The 22,460-nt window shown below is 41.5% G+C and overlaps 1 protein-coding gene across 2 annotated transcripts; it reads right to left on the reverse strand.

Annotated features, from left to right (window-relative positions):
* Positions 1 to 815: 815 nt before the first annotated feature.
* Positions 816 to 22,427, reverse strand: sap30bp (SAP30 binding protein). Of its 2 annotated transcripts, none has more exons than XM_028568589.1 (10): positions 22,241 to 22,427; positions 21,286 to 21,395; positions 17,425 to 17,469; positions 13,616 to 13,655; positions 8,268 to 8,356; positions 5,206 to 5,297; positions 4,958 to 5,070; positions 4,818 to 4,876; positions 4,058 to 4,148; positions 816 to 1,666 (listed from the first exon to the last, which is right to left on the reverse strand). In XM_028568589.1, exons 1-10 carry the CDS (start codon positions 22,332 to 22,334, stop codon positions 1,488 to 1,490), a joined length of 912 nt encoding a protein of 303 aa, XP_028424390.1. In that variant the 5' UTR covers positions 22,335 to 22,427; the 3' UTR covers positions 816 to 1,487. The 2 variants fall into 2 exon arrangements, with proteins under 2 accessions (XP_028424390.1, XP_028424389.1); XM_028568588.1 differs by having other exon boundaries at positions 816 to 1,669.
* Between the last annotated feature and the right edge of the window lie 33 nt (positions 22,428 to 22,460).

A 22,460-nucleotide genomic window follows, 5' to 3' on the forward strand; every position in this document is an offset into this window, starting at 1 on the left:
GTTTTGTTCTGGTTTTAAAGGCTGCATTAGAGTAAAGTGATGTACTTTTCTGAACTTACCAGACTGTTCTAGCTGTTCTAGCATTTGCCTTTCCCCATTTAGACATTATGTCCACATTACTGATGATTATTTATTAGTGTGAAGTTATTTTGTGAAAGGACCAATTGTCAACCCTAGAATATCGCCACACTATTGATATCGAGGTATTTGGTCAAGAATATTGTGATACCGGATTTTCTCTCTATCGCCCAGCCATCATGCATTTTTGTAGGACATTAATATCAATGGGAATACAGACCTAGGTTTAGATAAATACAATTAGAACACAAGAAAGTTGCCTTTGCATATTTTGGTGTTTAGTTAAAAGACTGCACCCACAGTCACTATCTTGCGGTGTGAAAGGTTATACATAATATTTGCAGCATGTAACAGTAAACAAGTGGGAAGGGCTCTATTTTATTTTAAATAACTCAATGGGGAACTTGGCCTACTCACACTGTCAACTTGTACCCTGAATGGTGCGTCAGAAGTACTACGAACTTTTAAAGCACCCTTATGGAAGTCAGAAGTGGAGACTGAGGTGAGGTAGAGCATAACTGAAAACTCCACCTGGAGCACACATGCATTCCTTGAAAGAAGAGACAAACACTCTGTCTGTGTGTGTGTGTGTGTGTGTGTTAGAAAAAGAAAGGCTGAATAGTAAACTGGATGCCTGTTTCTGGTTCCATGCACAGAAGGCTTTACTTTCAGTATTAAGTGACTTTAGAGTGGGGATCATAAATTGTTTTTTGGTCATTTCCACAAACTGACAATAATTGAACAGAAAAGGCAACATCTGATCCATTTATTTACCTTATCATCAATACATATGTACAAGTGTAAAAAAAAAATAACCTTACCGCAGAGTCGGTCAATATTCCAATGATGAAAGAAAAAAACAACGCTGAAAAAAAAAAAAAATGATGCACATGTCGAGCTATAACACAAAACTGCTAGAGGGAATGAAAATACCGCACCAAAACATTGGATTGAAAACACACACATTTGTGTGATAGAAACAGTTTTTTCAGATATTCCTACCAGGTCTGTTTGGGACCCCTTTCCTTACACAAACATTGTCATGCTGTGGTTTTCTTCAGCCGTTTTAAGCTAACAACTATTGCCAACATATAAAAAAATGAATGAAAGACATACTTTCTGATTTTTAGAGGGTCTATGCGTATTTTCAACAAACTGAATTTGGCTTTAGGATGCAATAGTGCCGATACAATCCCTGAGATAAAACTCAGTGAAACCTTAGATTAGTCCGTATGTAGCAAAAGGGTATTTGTAGGTTGGTTCTAAAACACAATAGAAGTACACTGAGTGTCCATTAGTTCATTGTCCTTCTTTCCACATAGATAATGAGCACAGGAACCACAGGTCTTCCAGCTTCATGTCAGTCATTGCTTCTCATCACACACTCTTCTAGACAAACACCAAACAAATCACTGCTTTGACTTCTTTAGGATGGTGCCCACTGCAGAGATGACTGTGGTCTTGGTGCCGCTGGCGGTAGTTGTCACGGAGACGACAGCAGGCAGGGTGGCGCTGGTAGTGATGAGGGTGGGCTGGGCCAGGGTCACAGGGATTGCAGAGTCCCACTTGCTTTTCCTCTTCTGGGCCTCTGCTGAGGAGAGTAAACACTGACGTGAGCTCAGGATTTAAATCACCAACTGCACAGGAAGGGCTGCACGACACTATGCTAAGGAAAGGCATGATATTACTTGAGATAAAGGTGCCCCAAGCAGATTGCACCGCTAGTAGCGCTATGAAGCGGTGTTTACAAGCCGCGACAATGACACTGATATTGTTTTCACCTTATGAGTATCTTGTGTCACCTTGTTAAAAAAAAATAAAAAATAAAGATATATATCTGTTTTTTGCATTTTCTGGGGGCTACAACTACATTTCATTGTGCAATCCTGTATTGCATAATGACAATAAATCCTTGAATCCTAAGGATAATGAGCTCATAGGAAACTTGCCTTGCTTTTCACTAGCATAGATCCTCCAAACAACCTCTCTCATCAATGTCATACTTTATTTAATAGAAGAGATAATAAGATTATAAGGAATAAAAACAGTACCTGAGAAATGTAATTCCTATTTGTTCACATCCTTCACAGTGTTTTGTAGTTTATGAAACTGATTATGATCATTTCATTTCTATGTGGATAAGGGATGATAAGTAAATGACAAATATATTGCATTAACCTCAAGGAGGAGGAATACAACGCCAATTTAATCTCTTTCGGTTTATTTTGACGTGTGCTGCTGTGGCCTTAGCATTAATGTGACAACAATCATTTCAGACTTGTGTTGTGTTGGAAGTGTTTTGTATGTTCCAACTTGGGAACACAATTGCCCAGACATATATCGTGGTATCGAGCAAGGTGCATTTCTGCAAGGAGCATGATCAAGTTGCAGCGTTCGCCCAGGCCGGCGGGAGGGGAGGGTGTATAACTACAGACACGGCACCCCCTTCCCTTTCTGCTTCTCTTCATAGTCGCCAGATTCATCTACCAACCCTTATAGAGCTGGCTCAGGTTTGCCTTGAAACAGCTCTTAGTTATGCTGTTGTAAGTCTAGACTGCCGGGGGACTTCCTTTGACACACTGAGCTTCTCTCTCCTCTCTCTTTCCATTTGTGTGCATTCATGTCCCAGGAATGCTTACTAACCCCTAGGGCTGCTCCCTCTTAGTCGATTAGTTGACTAATCGGTCGTTTTGGTCTTAGTCAACTAAGATTATTTTAGTCAATTAGTCATGTTTTATGCTTTTTTCCTGCTGAATGACTTATTTGCAAGAAATGTACGAGCACATCTCTGGTAAACAAGAATTAAAGTGGTGATTTTGCGTGACTCTTTGCGGAGAAACTCAGATTTACAGATCTGTCGATTAAATCAACTAATCGATTAGTCGATAAAATTGAATATATTAGTCGACTAAGAATTTCTTCAATCGAGCACAGCTCTACTAACCCCCAATTTCCACTGGCTGCGTAATGGCGGCGGAGTCATTAGGTTTCCATTAAAGTCAATGTGTGTATTTCCACTGACTGCAGAACGGCTGCGTTCCGACTGCGTCCCAGCTCCGCAGCAGATACGCAGAGCTTCTATTTTTGCCGGACGCCGGAGAGCTCCGCAGCAATTCAGCACATGGCAGATAGTGCGGGACAGGAAGTCGAGCACAGAAACAAAATAAACATCCGGTTAATTTTCAAAATAAAATACACCGTGCTCACGGCGGATCATATTTCCCTGCACTACACCTTGAAAACACATCACAGAGCTGTTTCCCCTCTAGTCCTCCGGATGGAAACAAACTGTTGTTGGTTTTGTGGTTCTATTCTTCCTGAATTTGCGAGAACTACAGCTGTCAGTCATGGCCGCGGCCAATCCGCTAACAAATCCGGACCTGGTGGGTATTGACGGACGGCGGAGACACGCAGCGGAGCCGGTCCGCAGACGTTCTGCATTCAGTGGAAATCCGGAGTAACTTATCTCCAGGGAGCTTATGCCCCAAAGTCGTTATGTTTTCTCGATTCACAGCTTTCCTTGGATCAGGGTGGCACCTAAATCCTGGTTGCAGCTGCCGCCGTGGTCCTGCTCGGCGCCCTGCTATGCCCTAATTCGCTCTACTACGCCCTGCTACGCCCTGAACTGCTACAACTATTATTTCTAGTCATCGTTCCATTATCTTTATTGTTAATATAATTGCCACTGTTCATCATACCCCAAACCGGCACCGGCAGATGCCCATGGCCATGGGTCTGTCCGGGGTTTCTGCCTAAAAGAACGTCTTTCCTCACCACTCAAGGTTTCTGCCTAAAAGAAAGTTTTTCCTCGCCACTGTTGCGCCAAATGCTTGAACTTGGGGAAATTATTGGAATTGTTGGGTCTTTGTAAATGATAGAGTAGGTCTAGACCACACTATCTGTAAAGTGTCTTGAGATAACTCTTGTTATGATTTGATACTATAAATCAACTGAATTGACTCGATCGGGAGGTGTTTACCTGTGGCTGTGGTGGTGGTGGTGTTGCTGCTGGTGGAGGATGCTGTGCTGGAGGGATTGGTGCCCTTCTTAGTCCCTGTGACAAACTCAATCTGTGAAACAAACAGAACATTAAAACGCCGATTTCATTCCTGGTGCTGTTTGACGTGTAACTGTTTTTAACCAACAAACACAATCTGCTGCTTGCTTATCGTGGAAGGCGTCAAGTGCCCCATTCAAGGGCACATCAACAGTGACCGTATTGGAGTGAGAGAAGAAAATGACTCATTCCCTTGGTTTAGTTTCATTCCCGCATCAAACTCTTACTCCTGTTATGTCAACTCTGCTGTCGCCTGCATTCCACTGACATTTCACAGTAGAGAATAACAAAGCAGCTCCTGTAGTGTACACGTTTGTTCAAGTCCAGTTTCTAGCTTCGGTGCAGCTGCTGCTGATCATAGCAGCCTTTAGCACCTCTGAATGATTATTCAGCATAACTTGCTAAAGCAAAAATAGCTGGCAAAGAAAGACACACTCGGGTGCACTTCTACAGAAGATGTGAAAAACAGTAGAAAAACACGTATGGGCAGAGCTCAGCTGTAAAGCCGCACTGGGCTGGGCCTGAGCTGCAGTCATGAGAGTTAAACTTGGCAATGCCGACTTCTGCGTGTGTCTAATAAAGGATCGTGAAGTAGAAATTACCTGCAGCTGGTGGAGACTTGCCCCTGACGCAGACAGAGAAGAGAACTGACAACCCTTTTTGTTGTGGTTGTTCGACTCACCTTGGTCCTCTCCTTCTTGGCTTTCTCCAGTTTGTCCATCTCCACTTTCTGGGCTTTGGCTGGAAAGATAAGACGCATACATGAGTGCCTTGTTGAGTTCCAATCACACAGAGCTGTAAAGAAGAAGTACATTGGCTTACCTAGAGCTTCATAGTAAGAGTCCTCTGACCAGCCATGAGGATCAAACATATCTTTTGGATAGTTAGTTCCCAGTTCATCTATACTGCAGAACTGAATTAGCTTCTCGTAAATGCTAAAAAAGAAAGAAAGAAGGAAAAAGCTAGGAAGACACTTGGAAACATTTGTAGACCAAAGAGTGTATCTGGTATCATGAGTAAATGGCACTCCATGTGTGATGTTTCTCGGTTTGGGCGCGTGACCGGCATACCTTGGGTTTCTAAACTCTTTCTTTTTCTGGATGTGGCTGTTTGTGTCAAAATCTCCATGGAGCTTCCTCTCGTACAGCTTGTGGATCTTTTCCTGTTACAAAACAAACAAATCAATGAAGGACGTGAGCAGGTCATCATGATCAGTGTAACAAGATCGTCTGCTTCCTCCACACTCTACGTTTGGCAGGACACGCTGTCAGTATCATTAAATAGACAAAACCTACTGTACACATGATCAGCTCTGCTCGAAGAAAGGGTCAGTGTGAACGGAGCTGTTGTATATCGAGTTTCTGACACCTTTGGGAAATATTTGACAACCAGGTTTAACTGAGCCACAAGGAGCTGGCAGGTGTATCCAGGGTATCCACGGTGATAAATGAGGGCTAACATGGAACAAGGTGGAAGAAGGGACTGCTGCCAAAACGAGAAGCTGTTAAGCTCAGGTTCAGACCAAAGATTTGGGACGAGACATAACCGTTTTAGAACGTCACCGAGAAAAGTTTCAGCGGTGTGAACCGGCCCATCTCAGCTCGACTCAAGCCAGCTGATGGTGTGGCTGCAACTCAGCTGTTCAAGTCGCATGCAGAACATGCAGGTGAATGGTTCCAGCAATCCTACTGCTCCGAATAAGTGACAAAATAACGCCAACATGTTCCTATTTACATGTTGTGATTTGTAGAGTCACAGCGTGTACAAAAAACAACGTAACATGAGACACAGCCATCTTCTAACCGTAAACAAACCGGGAACTGTATTCTCAGGCGGAAGAATATAGTACTTGGGCGGAATGATCGGCTTTGCAGCAAGCCTGTCTGAGAAATCACAACATGTAAATAGGAACATGTTGGCGTTATTTTGTCACTTATTGGGAGCAGTAGGATTACTGGAACCATTCACCTGCATGTTCTGTGATGGGCTGCTGCCGCTGGGGCCATCAGACAGCGTTACAGCACGCACAGAGATGAGAAGGGTATGTATGGACTTGTCTAACTCTTGGGGTTACAGTGAATAAGCTAAAGTCCCAATAAGTCGCCGTGTTCCTTTAACGAAATGACAGATAGACAGAAGCTCAACGTGCGCCCGAAAGCACTACGGTCGAGCTAGCTAGACAGCGACTGAAGAGAGCGAGCGGCGTTAGAACAAAGCCGTGAATCAGAGAAATAAAAACGCGTTTTTCATCGATTCATCACTAGAAATGTAACTGTAGCAAGCATCTCACTATCACTGACGTTATCCACATTCATATTTAGACGCAACAAAAAAGCCTGGAAGTCTGAAGATACAACGGCAGTAGCCACAAAGAGTCGATCCATTGGAGATAAGATTACTCCTTTGCCATTGTCTTCCATAACGACCCAACACGAGTGATGGATGACGACTGACATTGTAATCCCTTACAAATGATTGTTAAAAAAGTATGTATATAACTGAGATTTGGTTAGGTGTTAACCACAGGTTAAAAACACCCTGTGGAGTTATTAAAAACAAACAAAAGTTATGTTTACATTAGGTGTTGCTTATCAAAATGCATTGTGTACATCCTTATGTATGTATGTATGTATGTATGTATGTATGTGTATATATATATATATATATATATATATATATATATATATGTGTGTGTGTATGTATGTATGTATGTATGTATATATATATATATATATATATCCTTCCTATTAAAGCATTTGCAAAGCCAATTAGTTTTTTTCAATAGTTTGTTTTCATCTACATTTGGTTGCTAGCAGTCTTCTTGATTTCCTGCTTCTTTGCCGCCAGCATTATAGGAGTGCCCATATAACCGACTAATTATTTCATCTCTAAAACCAACGTTGACTGTTAGTAGGAAAAGGAAAGTGTACCTCCTCTTCCTATGAGGTGTTTCTGTGCTGTTACAATGGCACGTTACTTACCCATTTGCTTCTGACAGACTAGAGTCATAAAACACACGGTAACTTGAGGTCTGTGTCTGGTAAATGTAAAGGGCGTTTGAACGTTTTGCGCCGGGCAAAGTTAAGGCTCACTGAAGGCCTGAGCGCACAGGTTCTGGCTGTCAATGGGATGTTGACCTCAAGTTTGGGCCTCGCAAAAAGGCATTTTTTCGAAACTGTTCATAAAGGGGATACGTTCCAGAGAACTGCCTGTACCAAACATATTCTAAGCATGTGTCTCTGCTCCTCCGTAACCTGAGGGCAGGAATATCCAGGCTGTTCTGGTGCAGGTGAATCATAAGTTGTTCATCTAATAGGTGCGGGAGTGTCAGCCCAGCGGGGATACTGCTGAGCTGTACACCTAAGTCAGCTGTGTGTCCTGACCTGCCTCAGCTCCTCACAGAACACAAACCATATTTGCGGTCAGACGCACCAAATGCATGTGAATGCAGCACAGCAGTGCTGGTGTGGCGATACAAAATTGATAGAAGATGACACTGTGTGCTGGTTTAATTACAGGGGTGAGTCTCAGGATTTATGTAGCCACCAGAATTTCTTTCTAACCCCAGGGGGAACGAGGGAAACTACTCACTTGGCGTGGAGAACAGGTTATTTTCACTGCGTCGACACCGAGATCACTAGTCTCTGGATAAGGTCGCTGTTATCCTCTTAAACAATCTAAACTTTAACTCTTGATCTTGAATTCCTAATTCTAAACCTTCTACATATGCCAAAGGGGAGAGTGCAGACTGCGTGTTTGCTTATGAAACCAACATCTTCCTTTAGGGGCCACTGACAAGTCTTCGACTTCTAGCAGGATACATTTATTAGCTGGAAAGTGTTTCTCCAGCACACAAAACGAGCATACAGACATGTTAAAACACACAGGGCACCAGGACTATTCTGTCAAAGCTCCCAGAAAACCCACAACCCCCAGCTTTATCCACACACCCTCTGCACTGCTCTGATTAGCAGAAGTAACCGTGGCCTTGGTGGGGGTGGGGGGTAGAAAAACTGCTTGCACAAGACAACAGCAGCAGTGTATTATTGTGTTAAATGTGCTTGCGACAAGAAAAGCTTTGCAGTAAAAGTTATGTGGCTAAATAATCATATAACCGTGGAGGTGTGTCTACCTGTAGATGGATCGAGCAGCATCCCGGGGGCTCAGGGGGGATCCTGATCTCATCAGGCGACATGTTCCTCACCTTCTCGGAGAATAGAGCTGGCAAGAAGACAGCGACATAAACATGAGCACTTAAATGTTTTCACTTCGGCGGCTTTACCTCTCTACCCTGTCTTGCATGTCTCTACGTGCTGAATAAGGATTAACTAAGAAACCATTGTTATACAAACATAGTGATACGGGAGAAGCCAATCTCTTTTACTGTTTGAATAAACAGATGACAAATAAGAAGAAAGGTGGGATATGGAATATGCACTGGAGCACAAACAAATGTTCACGGTGTGATAAGCAAACATCGCTGGTGAATTCCTAAGCATCCTGTTCATCATATTCCTAAGTGTATGCCAGTGGTTTTATAGGGCAGTGTGGTATGAGGAGAGCACGTCCCGGGCAGGGAGTGGCTGTTGTTGGGACTTGTACGGAGAAGGGAGGCTCCTCTACGCTCTCTTTTGGACCCGTCCCTTGTCTCTCTATTTGCTTTCTCTGACTGCAGGCCAGGCATTCTTCAGTGTCACTCTACATCCCAGTGAAGACAAACAAAGTCTTTACAGTCATTCAGCGCTGTCGATCCCGCTCTGAATAAGTGCTGCAAGCTGTGTACGCGTACACGTGTAAATGCAGGAATTGGTCCGATATTCTAGTCTGCTGATATTCTACGCAGCTCGTCGACAAGTAGAAACTTGACGGGACGTGAGAAGATCATTTTTCTGAAGTGCTCTTTTAACTTGGCCTGGCTGAACACTTTATCTTAACAAAACGCAAGAGGAAAACTTCAGTCACGTACTCTAAAACTGTGAAGTTTAATCAAAATCTGTGATGTGATCAGGAGATTTTTGTGTTTGTAATGTTTTGCTCAAACAATAACATTTTTAAGGCAGAATACTGACATCAATAATAAGAAATGTGATATATTAGGCAAGTTGTTGTTCTACTTTACATACACAACATTTTGTTAATAAGACCTTAAAGGTGCTCTAAGTGATGGGACGCGTATTTTAGGCTACAACATTTATCCGCTAGCTGCCTGTCCCCTGAACACACTGTAAAAAAACGCGGTCTCTGAAGACAGCCCGGGCACCACAAACAGCAACAAAAACAAACTGCGCCAACCTGCACAACGAACCCTAACAAACAGTGTTCCAGACAATAACCGACAAGAAGGAGCAGGTTGAGCCATCACTGCAGCAGCGTTAGCACGTAGGCTACTTCCACAATGCATATTCATGATTCAACAACCTCCTTCTTGTCGGTTATTGGCTGGAACACTGTTTGTTATGGTTTTTGGGGCAGGTTGGCGCAATTTGTTTTTGTTGCTGTTTGTGGAGCCTGGGCTGTCTACAGAGACCGCGTTTTTTTACAGTGTGTTCAGGGGACAGGCAGCTAGCGGATAGTGAGGAGATATTTCCTGTATGTGACAAAAAATGTTGTAGCCTAAAAAACACATCACATCACTTAGAGCACCTTTAAATTTGTTAAAAGAATTGTGACCACAACATGTAGTGAGCAGGACAATTTACTCAGGGACATGTCAACATCTTCACAATGACAATGCTGATGTTTAGAAGGTAATGTTGCAATGATAAAACGTCTTAGCTTAACATGTTAGCATCCTAACTTTTGCACTAAACAGTTAGCTCTAAACACAAAGTACAGCTGAGACCGATAGGAATGTCATTAGTTCTGCAGGTATTCGGTCATGAATAACTGTACGAAATTTCATTGCAATCCAATAGTTGCTGAGATAGCACAGCTAAAAATAAAACTCAACAGTGTTTCTGGTGGACAAACTATGTAGTGGCGACACAGTTTCTAAATGAGCTCAAACGTATCTTCGGCATTTCTGTCCTGAAATTCCTCGTTACTCATATATACGCAGGTATGATAATTCTGTAAAAAGCTAATCAGCTAGAAGGCGGTCATCAAATGACTGGACAAATTTGTAATCTCGCTTATGTCCTGATCAAAATCCAAATTCAGACCTCTTGTACGGCTACTGGTGTTTAATACATAATTGAGAAATGTGGCTTATTAATAAAAAGAATTTGGTAGCAAACATAAGTAGGGTATTGATAGAGTATCAATTTCAATTCAATTTCAAGTTTATTTGTCACATGCATAGCCTTACAATTATAACAAGCAGTGAAATGCATTCCTGACTCCACTCCACTGTGCTATCTCATAGCTCATGACATACTTAAATTAAAAACGCTCTATACGGAGCGATCAGGTAGGCGACTAGGCAGAACCGCGCCATCTTGCAAAACATTTCAAAAGATACCCAGCTCTACCCGCTGACAGTGTCTTTTTTTACAGTTGATTGATGCTTTGCCACCGATCTACTGCCTCTGCATGCTGAAAATGTTGACCGTTTGGTCCAACACTTCTGTCCAAGAACAGGTTCATTAGCTCTAGTGCATGCAGTCTCTTTATGCTGGCTACAATAGGTCTGTTGACATAAATATTGCTGGTCCACAGTGAAGCCATCCCTGCCCGTGGGGGCCTGTGCCAGAGGTGAACTTTGAAGCTTTGAAGTTTGTCTGCAGACGGGATCCCGTCGTATACTGTCAAACTTTTTCCACCAGTACCTCCCTTCAATATCTTTAGTGTTTTTCCTTGGTTTGCTTATCTGCTGAGACCACAGATACACACGTGTGGATACCGACTTGCCACTCTGATCTCCCTCATGTCTGGAAAGTACAGAGGAGGAGCGGTACCCCTCCATCTGCTTCATCGTCGATATGTTTTACCTCCCTCGCCGGGGCAAACGAGGGGCAGGGCGTTGCCTTTGTTGGCTAGACACATAAGTAACGGCATGTATGTATGCAGGTTCACACAAATTGTTTGACAGTAAAAGTACACAGGTATACAGTTACATGATGGTAAACGGTTCCATGTGTGTAACTGATCTGAACACCTTATATTTGAAATCACAGAACATGTATACTGTAGCCTCCAACAATAAAAAAAACCTGACAAGGCAAGTCTGATGAGTCATAGGCATTAGGTGGAAGCTTGGGATTTCATTTAACACACACACACACACACACACACACACACACACACACACACACACACACACACACACACACACACACACACGGGTTTAGCATTGTGGAAGCCTGCTAATCTACTTTGTACAATGGTAGATTTAGTTGATAGTTTTGTAGCCTCGTTGGACAAACTCTAATTTAAACACCAAAATAAACTCCGTAGCCCTCCACAGTAGAAAAGGAAGTGTGAAGAAATCACAGCGTGTGTAATAAATAATCTCTGTTTATAATTCAGTTCCGTGTGAGAGAAATATTCTCGTATAACAGTGGTACTGTCAGGAAGGACATGGAGACACAGTGTAAAAAACAGGACAGAGAAAGGATTATATTCTGCGACAAAATTACCATCTGTCGTCCCGAAAATAACAGATAGAAAGTCACAATCTGTGCCCTGAGGGTCTGTTTGGAAAGATGGACAATGTCTGGCTCTTGAGTGAACAGACAAAGGGCCATCTTCAGCCTGCTGACGGCAGGCCTTTTGCCAGAGCCACTGTGACATTTACTGACAGACGAGACAGAGGAGCCGAGCTCCGCTGCAGTAATGCCAAGTGTCCAGGCCCACGCAATGAGTCACACTGCCACTGTAGTACACTAACGCCGGCTGTTTTGAAAATTAAAATGGCTCTAGTGCATTTCCCTTTCCTATGCAACTTCTTTTTATGGCTGTAACAAACCAGAAGAGTGATAGTGGTGATGATGAAAGGAGTAAATCTGTGGGCAGCCGCCACCAAGTCCACTCAGCTACTGCTGAGTCCTAAGTACACTTTTAGAAAACAGCAGCAGCATGCCGGGATGCAAAAAGGCGTGAGAGCTTCACTTTGAGTGAGTTCAAATCCGCTGCATAAATCAGCTTGCACTTGGATTCATTTAGACATTCATTTCAAAATGAAATTATTTCTTTATGAGCATCATTTAGCAGTTATACTATTTATTATTATCAGATCTGCACCCTCATTGCAACACATTATTATATATGGTTTTCTGGGGTTATTTTGTTTTCAGTCAAATGATGGATGAGGAGTAGTGCTGCATTGCATAATCTGTGCCGTCATGTGCATCTCGCTACGGGCCTGTAAAAACAGCAGTGTGCCAAAAGCTTATGGTTACTGGCGTTTATCAGACTGGTGTGTGAGAAGCCACTCCCTGTATCACTCATATCCTGTCTGATGCTCGCTTCCACACCTGTACAGGTCAGCCATTACTCACCAGCTAGTGCCAGCACCCTGGGTCATGGCACATCTGTCAGTCGATGGACAAAGAGGCTTTTATACCTCAGCTTGTTCTAGTTAGTGATTCAGAGATTTACTGCACCAACACCTGACACGTAACAGTCTGATTCTTACGCTGTATCCTACTTTATATTTGTTTAATTATACATGCATACACATCAAGAAATGGGTTTGAATGGGCTCTTCGCCAGACTGACTCAAATTTGCCGGAAGTTCGTCAGGGTTTACCCAGGCTAAATGTGGCTTAGAATTATTCATTATTATATCACAGTTTTCAGTACTTTCCAGCAGAAGTAAGAATTCTCAATTAATGAAATGAATGCGACCTGCGCCCAGATAAGTAGTAAAAATGGCTGAAATTGACAGTTGCTCATTATGAGACGATGAGCTTCGCAGCTACTGTAGTTAGCAGTAGTGACAGTGTTTGCTGACTGAAACGGCATAAAAAAAAAAAAAAGATTGGTGTGTAAACCTCCTGACAGCCCATAATCAGATCCAAAAAGATGATATAACTAACATTACTGCTAGGCAAGAGGCAATATTAACACTTGTTAAGTAATGTTCTTGACTTCTAAGGCCTATTTTTTCCCCCAAGACCTGCAGATACATTTGGTGCCCTCAGTGACAGCCGCACACTGTATGCCGTATGGACTCAAAATAGTGGCCATGTTTATTTTAACGAAGGACCATGCCAGCCAGAGCGGCTCATTAATGTGTTTGTGGACAACAATGGAGCTCTATGGCACAGAGGAATAACATCTGTCAGGCTTTACACACACACACACACACACACACACACACACACACACACACACACACACACACACACACACACACACACACACACACACACACACACACACACACACACACACACACACACACACACACACACACACACACACACACACACACAGTTAATATTGGTCTTTTCATGGGATTTATCGACAACAAGCGGCAGCCTTATCCATTAAGAGTTGGTGTGTATGTGTACTCTGTATTTGTGTATGTGTACTCACCAACTAGCTCATTGGGGTCCCTTTTTTCTACTTCTGAGATCTGTAAAAAAATAATAATAATAATAATAATAATAATAATAATGAAGAGAGGGAAACAAAGAGATACATGTGATATTTAGGTCTCACTTGGACAGGAGAATGTAATCATCACCCCTTGTGTTGAAGGGAAACATTGACAGTACCAGTGGTAGATACTATCCAACCATGTCCCCAGCTTGGATATAGTTAATTACAGTGGATTATAAGAGGTTTGGTGAGGTGAACTGGCAGTTCTTGTAAAAGACGTGGAGCTGGAAACAAATGCTCATTCCATTTTTACCTGAAATGAAGAAATGACACATGCTAATGCAAGAGAGTGACCGGAATAGAAGCTGACGGGGGATAATAGTTCCTAAGAAGGAATAGAAACCAGAGTCGTAAATCCTGGCAGTTCCCAGTGAAAGCCTGAGCTCGGCAGGAGGAGGAGTATTGTACAGCCTCTGAAATATGCTGCCTGTTGTGCCAGCTCTGTGGGCATAACACAGGTTCAGCACAAAGGAACAGTGCTGTTATTCACAGGCATCATGTCGTCACCTAGCAACTGCACAGGAGCATCAAAGGATTGTCCTGAAGTTGGCCAAATTACGAGGACAAGGATGAGGGAGGGGCAGGGTGGACAGAAAGACATGGAAGCACAGCAGAGCCTGCTGGCAGAAATATAAACCAACAAATATATATAAGGCACCTGCTGTTTGACACAGAGCCAACGAAATACTCTTCAGTTCACTGATCCACATCTGAAGTGCCTTTCCCATTTGGCCACCCTTCACAGGACGGTCAGAGGTCACGTTAAGCTATAAAACCTGCAGCACTGGAGCTGGTATGATTCAGTGCCGTCCAAGATTTTTCTGAATAAAGAATTAAATTTTAGCAGCATAGTATTAGACCAAGCCTTTACCAAAAACCCAACAATGCCAGGAATAATTCTGTTAACAACAACACAGGTTTTAAGAGCAGCGTTTCCACAAATGTGTGGAAACAAAAAAAATAACATTTAGCTGATCTTCTGAATGCCTAATTGTTGACATCAAAACTATTTAATCTGAATCTTAGCCTGGAGAGAAACCGTGTCACCAAAGAGAAGCTTTCAGTCGTATATTTTCACTGACAAAAGATACTATACTGGATTTGAAAGTTAAACCATACTATAAAAATAACATTAACACTTTAAATCAAGGTTATAATCTATTGTTCACACCAAACTACTTTTCATTTCAGGCTCTGTATATACTGTATGCATCATCTAGCCATCTGTCTATATATAAATAACAGAGCCACATTAATACATTCTACCAAGCACACAGAAAGTTACAAAAGATCATTTTCTTAGCTCTTTCCTATTTTTTGAATAAAAAGTGTAGTACAATCACAAACTACAGCCTCCGTGATAGGATAACAAATTCCTATTGACCCGATTGTTTTGTTACTTAATGACGACTCTAAATTACACCTGCTTGGGAGACGGAAAAAAATGTGGCTAGCCGGCTCAACCGCAACCAAGAAAATGATAGCTCAACGCTGGCTGGGGGGTCCTATATGATGACAGGAGGGACCTTGTGCCCTTTCATGCTTTTAACAGAATACAACGATTTGCAAATCCTTTTCAACCTATATTCAATTGAATACACTACAAACACAAGATATTTAAAAGGCATACTATGTAACTTTTCCGGCTGTAGTTCCAATGAGACAACCTGTAGAGGGACCGTAGAGGGAAAAGTTACATAGTATGCCTTTAATGTTCAAACTGATAAACTTTGGGGTTTTTTTGTGCAAATCTTCACTCATTTTCAATTTGATTTGCAAATCATTGCATTCCGTTTTTGTTTACATTTTACACGACGTCCCAACTTCATTGGAATTGGGGTTTGTAATACATGTGCAACAAAGCTCTTTCCCAAAGGACCATAGCAATGTTTCAAAGATTTCCTGAGTATTCTATTGCCCCATTTAAATAAGGGCCAGTTATTGTATGGTGGCCTTCTTATCTACAAAAGACAGTCAATAGAGAAGATAACATTCTGTACCAAAACAGTCAACACAAGGCTAAACATTATCACCATCTTCTGCTGCTACACAGGCCACAATAAATCACACGTGTAAAAACCTAGACAACATATTATTGTAGAGCTGCAACGATATGCCAATTGACAGAAAAATAATTGCGTAATATTTTGATTATCGATTAATCGTTCAAGTAATTTTTCATTCAAAAATGGCAAAAACTACTGTTTTCAGCCTCTGAAATATGGATATTTAATGCTTTTCTCTGTTTTATATCATATTAAACTAAATATATTTGGATTTTGGACTGACACAACAAGACATTTAAAGATATTACCTTGGACATTTTAACAATTTGTTGTCTTTATTGCTAATTGTACTCTTACCTTATTTTTTCCTTATTGTTTTATAGCATTAATATGGAAGCTGCAATCTTAATATCAATGTTGTGTACAATGACAATAAAGATATTCTATTGGATTAATCTCGAAAATAATCAGCAGATTAATTGATAATGAAAATAGTCATAAATTGCAGCCCTAAAATATTGAATATAATTTTTCCAAAGTTCACAACATTGTTAAACTAACTCCCTAAAAAATGTTTCTCTTTCATGGGTATAATGAAACATGCTCCACATGTCAACTCATGTATTATTGGGAAATCACATCATGACGCATAGTGTTACAGTTACGAGTCTATATCCACGATGTTCCACTAACGGGATCGCTCCTTTGCCGCTGGAAAATTCGTCGGATTTCACTCTTTTTGGCCGGATGTCTGAAATCTTCCGCTGTCTTTGTGTTGGCATTCTAAACTCCGGTGGATTTCTGAGGACTATGGTTAACTGCTCCTCAGATCTCTGCAGGGTAAATCCAGACAGCTAGCTAGACTATCTGTCCAATCTGAGTTTTCTGTTGCACGATAAAACTACTTTTGAACGTAGACGTTCCACCAAACCAAGTTCCTTCCTGAGGCTATTTTGCAGCAGCACCGAGGCTCTGCCCGGTGCTTAGTGCCGCCCATGATGATTGTGATTGGTTTAAAGAAACGCCAATAAACCAGAGCCCGTTTTTCTCGCATTCCGGAATGCTGTGTGCACTAGCCAGACCCTCTTTTGCAGCGCTGTGGAGGAAGGTCTGGCAAAGCGAGACTACAGTTACGATATCACAAAATCCTTGCATTGCCAGCGCTGTAATCTGGGCTTCGTGACATGGCATATCGAAGAGAGACAACAATCTCACAAAACAACAATTTATTAGATTATGAGCAATCAAAGACTGTAAAAGGCTGTATCACAAATCCTCAGACAGAGTAGACATCCTCTGACTTGTATTGTTCCTGCTTGTTAGGTTTGTGACTCACTCTCACCTCACTGACCTGTACCAAACAGCGCAGCAGGAAGCTGGCAGGCTGTCCACCTCACATGGCTTTACAACACACAGAGGGTGGGGCTAGTATGGTGTGCAGGTCCAAGCAGTGTGCTCGGAAAAAACAACACTGTTGGCTGAGCTCTTTACTTCAGAAGAGGTTTGAGACTCACAGTCAAGTGACTCAGAATATACTTTAGGTATAAGTCACTAGTCTTACATACATGAAGTGTCTCATTTGATATTTGCACATTCATCTGACATACATAAACCCATAGCACCATCTAGTGAGCATGCTACTTCATAGCTTTTTGGCATTTAACATTCCCATCCCTTTAGGTCACAAAACAAATGAAATAACAATCCATCCCACACCATGTGTGGATGTTTAAATACCTCAACATCATCTGCGTCCCGCCCCTCGTCAGATTCCTCCATTTCCTATAAAAACAAAAATGCAGAAGGTTAACAGCAGCAGAGACTGGATGACAAACAGCACCCAGCTAGGACTCTTTTATACTAGTTCTAGTACTACAAAGTCTTTGATAAAGAAACATTCCAAACATTTGGTGAAATGTGGTTAATGCCCTTTCACAAAAGCCACAAATATCTATTTGGACTGTTCTAACTAATTTAAAAGGCCAGCCCACCAATTTTACATATGAGGGTCAGTTGTATAATTTATTCTGTGGCTCTGGAGGACATCACAGCGGTCTGACACTGTAACAATGTTGATTTTACAGTATTTAAAACTGACATCCTCAAATGGGTTATTTTGTCTGACGAACAATCCAAAACTCAAGATCCCTTTACAATGATATAAAACACAGAAAAGCCTCACATTTAAGAAGCTGTAACCAATGAATGTTTGGGGGTTTAATCAGACATAAATAAGTAATTACTTGTCAAAATACTTGCAGTTTCATTTTCTGTGGAGCAACTGATTTATTAATGGAATTATTACATAAAATAAAACCAATTAGAACTACAGTGAGGCAATCCCTTTGTTCACATTTGGATCATGAACTATATCTTTAATATCTGAAATTGTGGTTTAACAATAAAGGATCATGTACAGTATATTACCCTTTTATGTGCTTTTTATTCGCCATTCTTAGCACACGGTTTGTGTTCTCTCCAGTAAACTGGGACTATAATTTGAGAGGATTTTACAATTATAAAAACCTATCCTAATTGTATCTTCATAGTTTCTAGATTTTGGTTTTCAGCGTCTTTCTTTTCTATGTCCACATATACAAGGGAGCAAAGCATTTTTGGGAAGAAGCAAACTCGCTATAACAAAACAGCGGCAATAGCGAACGGACTGAATGATAGTCTAAAAATGTACAAACCACTGCTCTTAAATGAAATCATTCTGCTCACTTTTAATCCAAAATATACAACTGTTAATGTGTTAGTAGCCTAACACCTTGAATGTTATAATTGTGACGGTTACAGTTCAGAGTCGTGGTTACATTATGTCTATATTGTTTGCAACGTTTTCTCTCGCTGTTTCATCACAGCGGCCGCGTTTCTTGCAAATAATGTGTTTCACTTCATTAAACTTCCATTAGAAGGTGCTACTCACTCTGTGTAAAGTATGCACAATGCATATTCTCCATTTTAGCATCAGTAAATATGTTATCGACCTTGCGTTCTGTTAAGGAAAGCCATGAACGCGCATCTATCTGAATTACTTCAGCCTGGCTGGACCTAGTCGCTCTTCCTCAGCCTGGCTCGGCCGCCGTGAAACGCACCAAGCCAGGATGCACAGATTAGACTAGGTCAAGCCTCGCTTCATCAGTTATCTTGGATTTATGAATTCTGCTCTTGTGAAACAGCCCCCAGGTCTGTTTGATAACGAGTTACATTGGTATTATTTTGAACACACTGTGATTAACCACTCTATGTTTTCCAGACGTGGTTGCAGCTGCGGGCAAGAGCATGTTCACAGAAAATCTCAAAACGTAACTGCATTTTCAGTGAAAGGAGCAATCTTCTTTTTTTAGCCACATGTTGTAGGAGCATTATTGTGAGCATTTGTTTTGTCGTTGTTTTGTACAATTGTATTCATATTTTTATTTAAGAGGACACACTGATTTTAAATGACATAATGCTTTTTGTACATTAGAGATTTTATTCATGAAAGACAAATTAAAGTATTTGAGTGGATGGATGAATACTGGAAGAATACAAGATCTCAATGTATATGGTTACATGGTTATATGTAATAGCAGACTATTACAATTAAGACAATCTTGGCCCCCTCCATATGGTCTGGGTGGGAACTGTTCTTTTATGGGATCAAGGAGGTGAAGTGACAAGATCCCCGTCACCCTATACATGTACTGATGCTATTTGATGATAAGACACGTCTAATCTCGAATATGATGCAGCTACAGCCACAACAAGCGTCGGTGCGGTCCTTACAGCTTCCTCATTCCCCCCAGAGTTCAGTTCAGTGATCACATTAGATCAGCGCTTCTCAAAGCGTGGGGCGCACCCCACTGGTGGGGAATAGAGACGTGACACGTGGGGCGCGTCAAACGGGAGGACATTTTCGTTTTTATGCCTTTATATCTTTATCCAGAAATCCCTACTGTCCCGGAAGTTCCGGGAGTCTCCCGCATATTGATAGCGGCTCCTTGACGCCCGCAAATGAGATCCAATCTCCCGGAATCTGGAGCAAGCCCGCGCACTAGACCAGGACTGTATGGCTGCAGCCTGGAGCGTCCCATGTCATGCCGACCCGCCTTGTGCCGTCCCCCGAGCATCGACTTTTCAAAATAAAAGCTGGCGTCTGGAATAAAATACTTTAAAATATTTTACTACTTTAATACTTTATTACTAATACATATCATTCTTGAGCCACAGACGCCAAAAAAATCCACAGCAATCTCTATCCCCACAGCCGCTCTGCTGCTGCGCTGGCTTGCACACATCTTTGTTCGCAACGCTGCCTGTCGGAACATTCTGCTTAACGTGAAAAAGCTTAACGTGGTTTAATGTACCTCAACAACAATCAATGATCACCAAATTTATCATGGCCATATTGTAATGAACACTTAGGCCTGTCAAAAGAACTAAACCGAAATCCAACGATTTTAACTTATCTCACATTAACATTTTCTTCTTTATTGGCGCCTATGACGAGGAAAAAGCTTGTGAGCTTTCTCATATTGCTCCTCATAACCACTGAAAACTGTCAAAAAAATCTAACCAGAAATGTGGTGATTGATCGTTGTTTGGGTACATTAAACCACGTTAAGCTTTTTTATGTTAGGACTTATAAAGGCCATGAGAACCGTTGGGAGTCAACCCACAGCCGCTCCGCTGCCCTGCTGAAAATGTGAAGCAGAAACGCCTCAGATGTCAGATAACGTCCATAATAATAGGACTTTGGGTTTGATTTTTTTTACAGTTTTCAGTGGTTATGAGGAGCAATATGAGAGAGAAATTTGGTAATCATTGATCATTGTTTACGTACATTAAACCACGTTTTTATTCATTAGTAAGCTACAGGACAGCGTCTTTCAAACATGACCTGCGCGAAAGAGAAAAAGCAGCCATACCCGCCTCCACTAGACTAGAGAGGGACTGTGTGTGTGTGGGACTATAAATGCAGCGCGTGTGAGAGCAAACCGTCCTTATAGCTGTGTGATGCCGCTTATTAGACTGATCACCCCCGAAATTGTGCAATGCAAAACAGGCTCATTGCAGCCACTAATGCAGGGATAAATAGACCTGTCTTGCCAAATGGATTTCTGTTCTTTTTTTAACAGATTGCAAAGTGGCACTTATATTTCTTTTCTATTTTTGAACTTGATACAAATTTCGACACAGCTACACTTTTATTTTCTTTATTTTTGAATTTCCTGTTATTTTATGTAGATAGTTAGTTGTATTTCGATACAACTTGTTACTTCAATAAATTGGAACATTTTAAGCTTGTTGCGTATTTTATTAGCATTGTGTTGGGGCGATGGGGGCAGGTGGGTCTTGAAAATTCCCCCTTGTCCAAAGTGGGGAATGACCGAAAAAGTTTGAGAACCACTGCATTAGATCATGAACATGTCAAAAAGCAACAACAAAATTCACACACCCAAACCACACCCAATGCTCTGCTTTTTGTGTCACTTAAAACGTTCAACCAAACACCAGTGGAACCTAACTATTTAATAGAAATAAACCTAAAGGATGTCATGTTTTCTAGCAGCAAGAAACACATAAAAAAAATGTTTTAACTCAAAGACTGACCGAGTTGCTATCTCTGCTGCCTTCATCTCCAGACACCTTGTCATTGGGACCCTCAGTTCGGTTCAGGTCATCCTCCCCATAGCTGTACACCAGTCCAGCTCCACGCCCCCCTAGTGATAGATGATAGGATGAGACAAAGAGGCACAGGGTTATGAGAAGCCGCATAGGCCATAACTGAATACTTCACTTGCAGATAAACACTTACACATACATGCATAATTCAGTTGTGCATACATACAGTATATACTTCACACCATCACTGGCAGCTGGTTTTCAAATAATGAATGTCTTGGTTCAGCATGTGTCAGTGCATCAGGGATACAGGAAGACATCACAAAGCCATAACGACAGATATAGTGTACAGTTGGCTTCATGTTAATATGTGGATATGTTAACGTTATTCACATACGTTAATACATAAAATAGCTAACTAATACATTACGGCCATCAACTATCACACGCGCGTGCGCGCGCGCGCACACACACACACACACACACACACACACACACACACACACACACACGGATTTTTTAATAAACCTAACATTATTACATTAATCTGTGGGTCAGAAGTACCAGTAACCAGTAACTTTACAGCAAACAAAATAACGTGAACGTGTTAAGAATGTCTCGTTTTTTATCCAACGTTAACGTTATTAACGTTATGTGTCAGGGAAATCAACAAGACCCTGCTGAGATAACTTTATTTCATTTTTCATTTATTCATTAGGCTTGTTTTTTTTATTTAAAAAAAAAAACACTTCTTGAATAAATTAGACATTGTCTGTAAACTAAATAGCTGTCGTTCATATCTATGGCTGTCTTAAAGTTAGCTAGCTACAAGCTAACGTTAGCTGCCACATGAAATCCGGGGTAAGATTCGCATAGCAACACACAGCGTTTTTTAGCCTTTATACATAGAACCACAGAACCTGTTACATTTGGTATCAGTTACCCGTCTCTTCTGGTTCCGAGTCGGAGTCAGGCTCCGAATCGTCTCCATAGTCTGCCAAAGAGGAAAGCAGGACACTCTTTTTACCGCTCGCCATTACTGTATGCGTCGCATAAACTCCCGGTCGCAAAGTAAAAACGTCAGTGACTGAAATTGTATTACGTAGGTACTGACGTCGCACCGGCGTAGCACTGGGATGTAGTACGTAGTCCTCATGTTGATT

This window comes from Perca flavescens, chromosome 21 (assembly GCF_004354835.1).
Source record: "Perca flavescens isolate YP-PL-M2 chromosome 21, PFLA_1.0, whole genome shotgun sequence".
NCBI classification, from domain to species: Eukaryota; Metazoa; Chordata; class Actinopteri; order Perciformes; family Percidae; genus Perca; species Perca flavescens.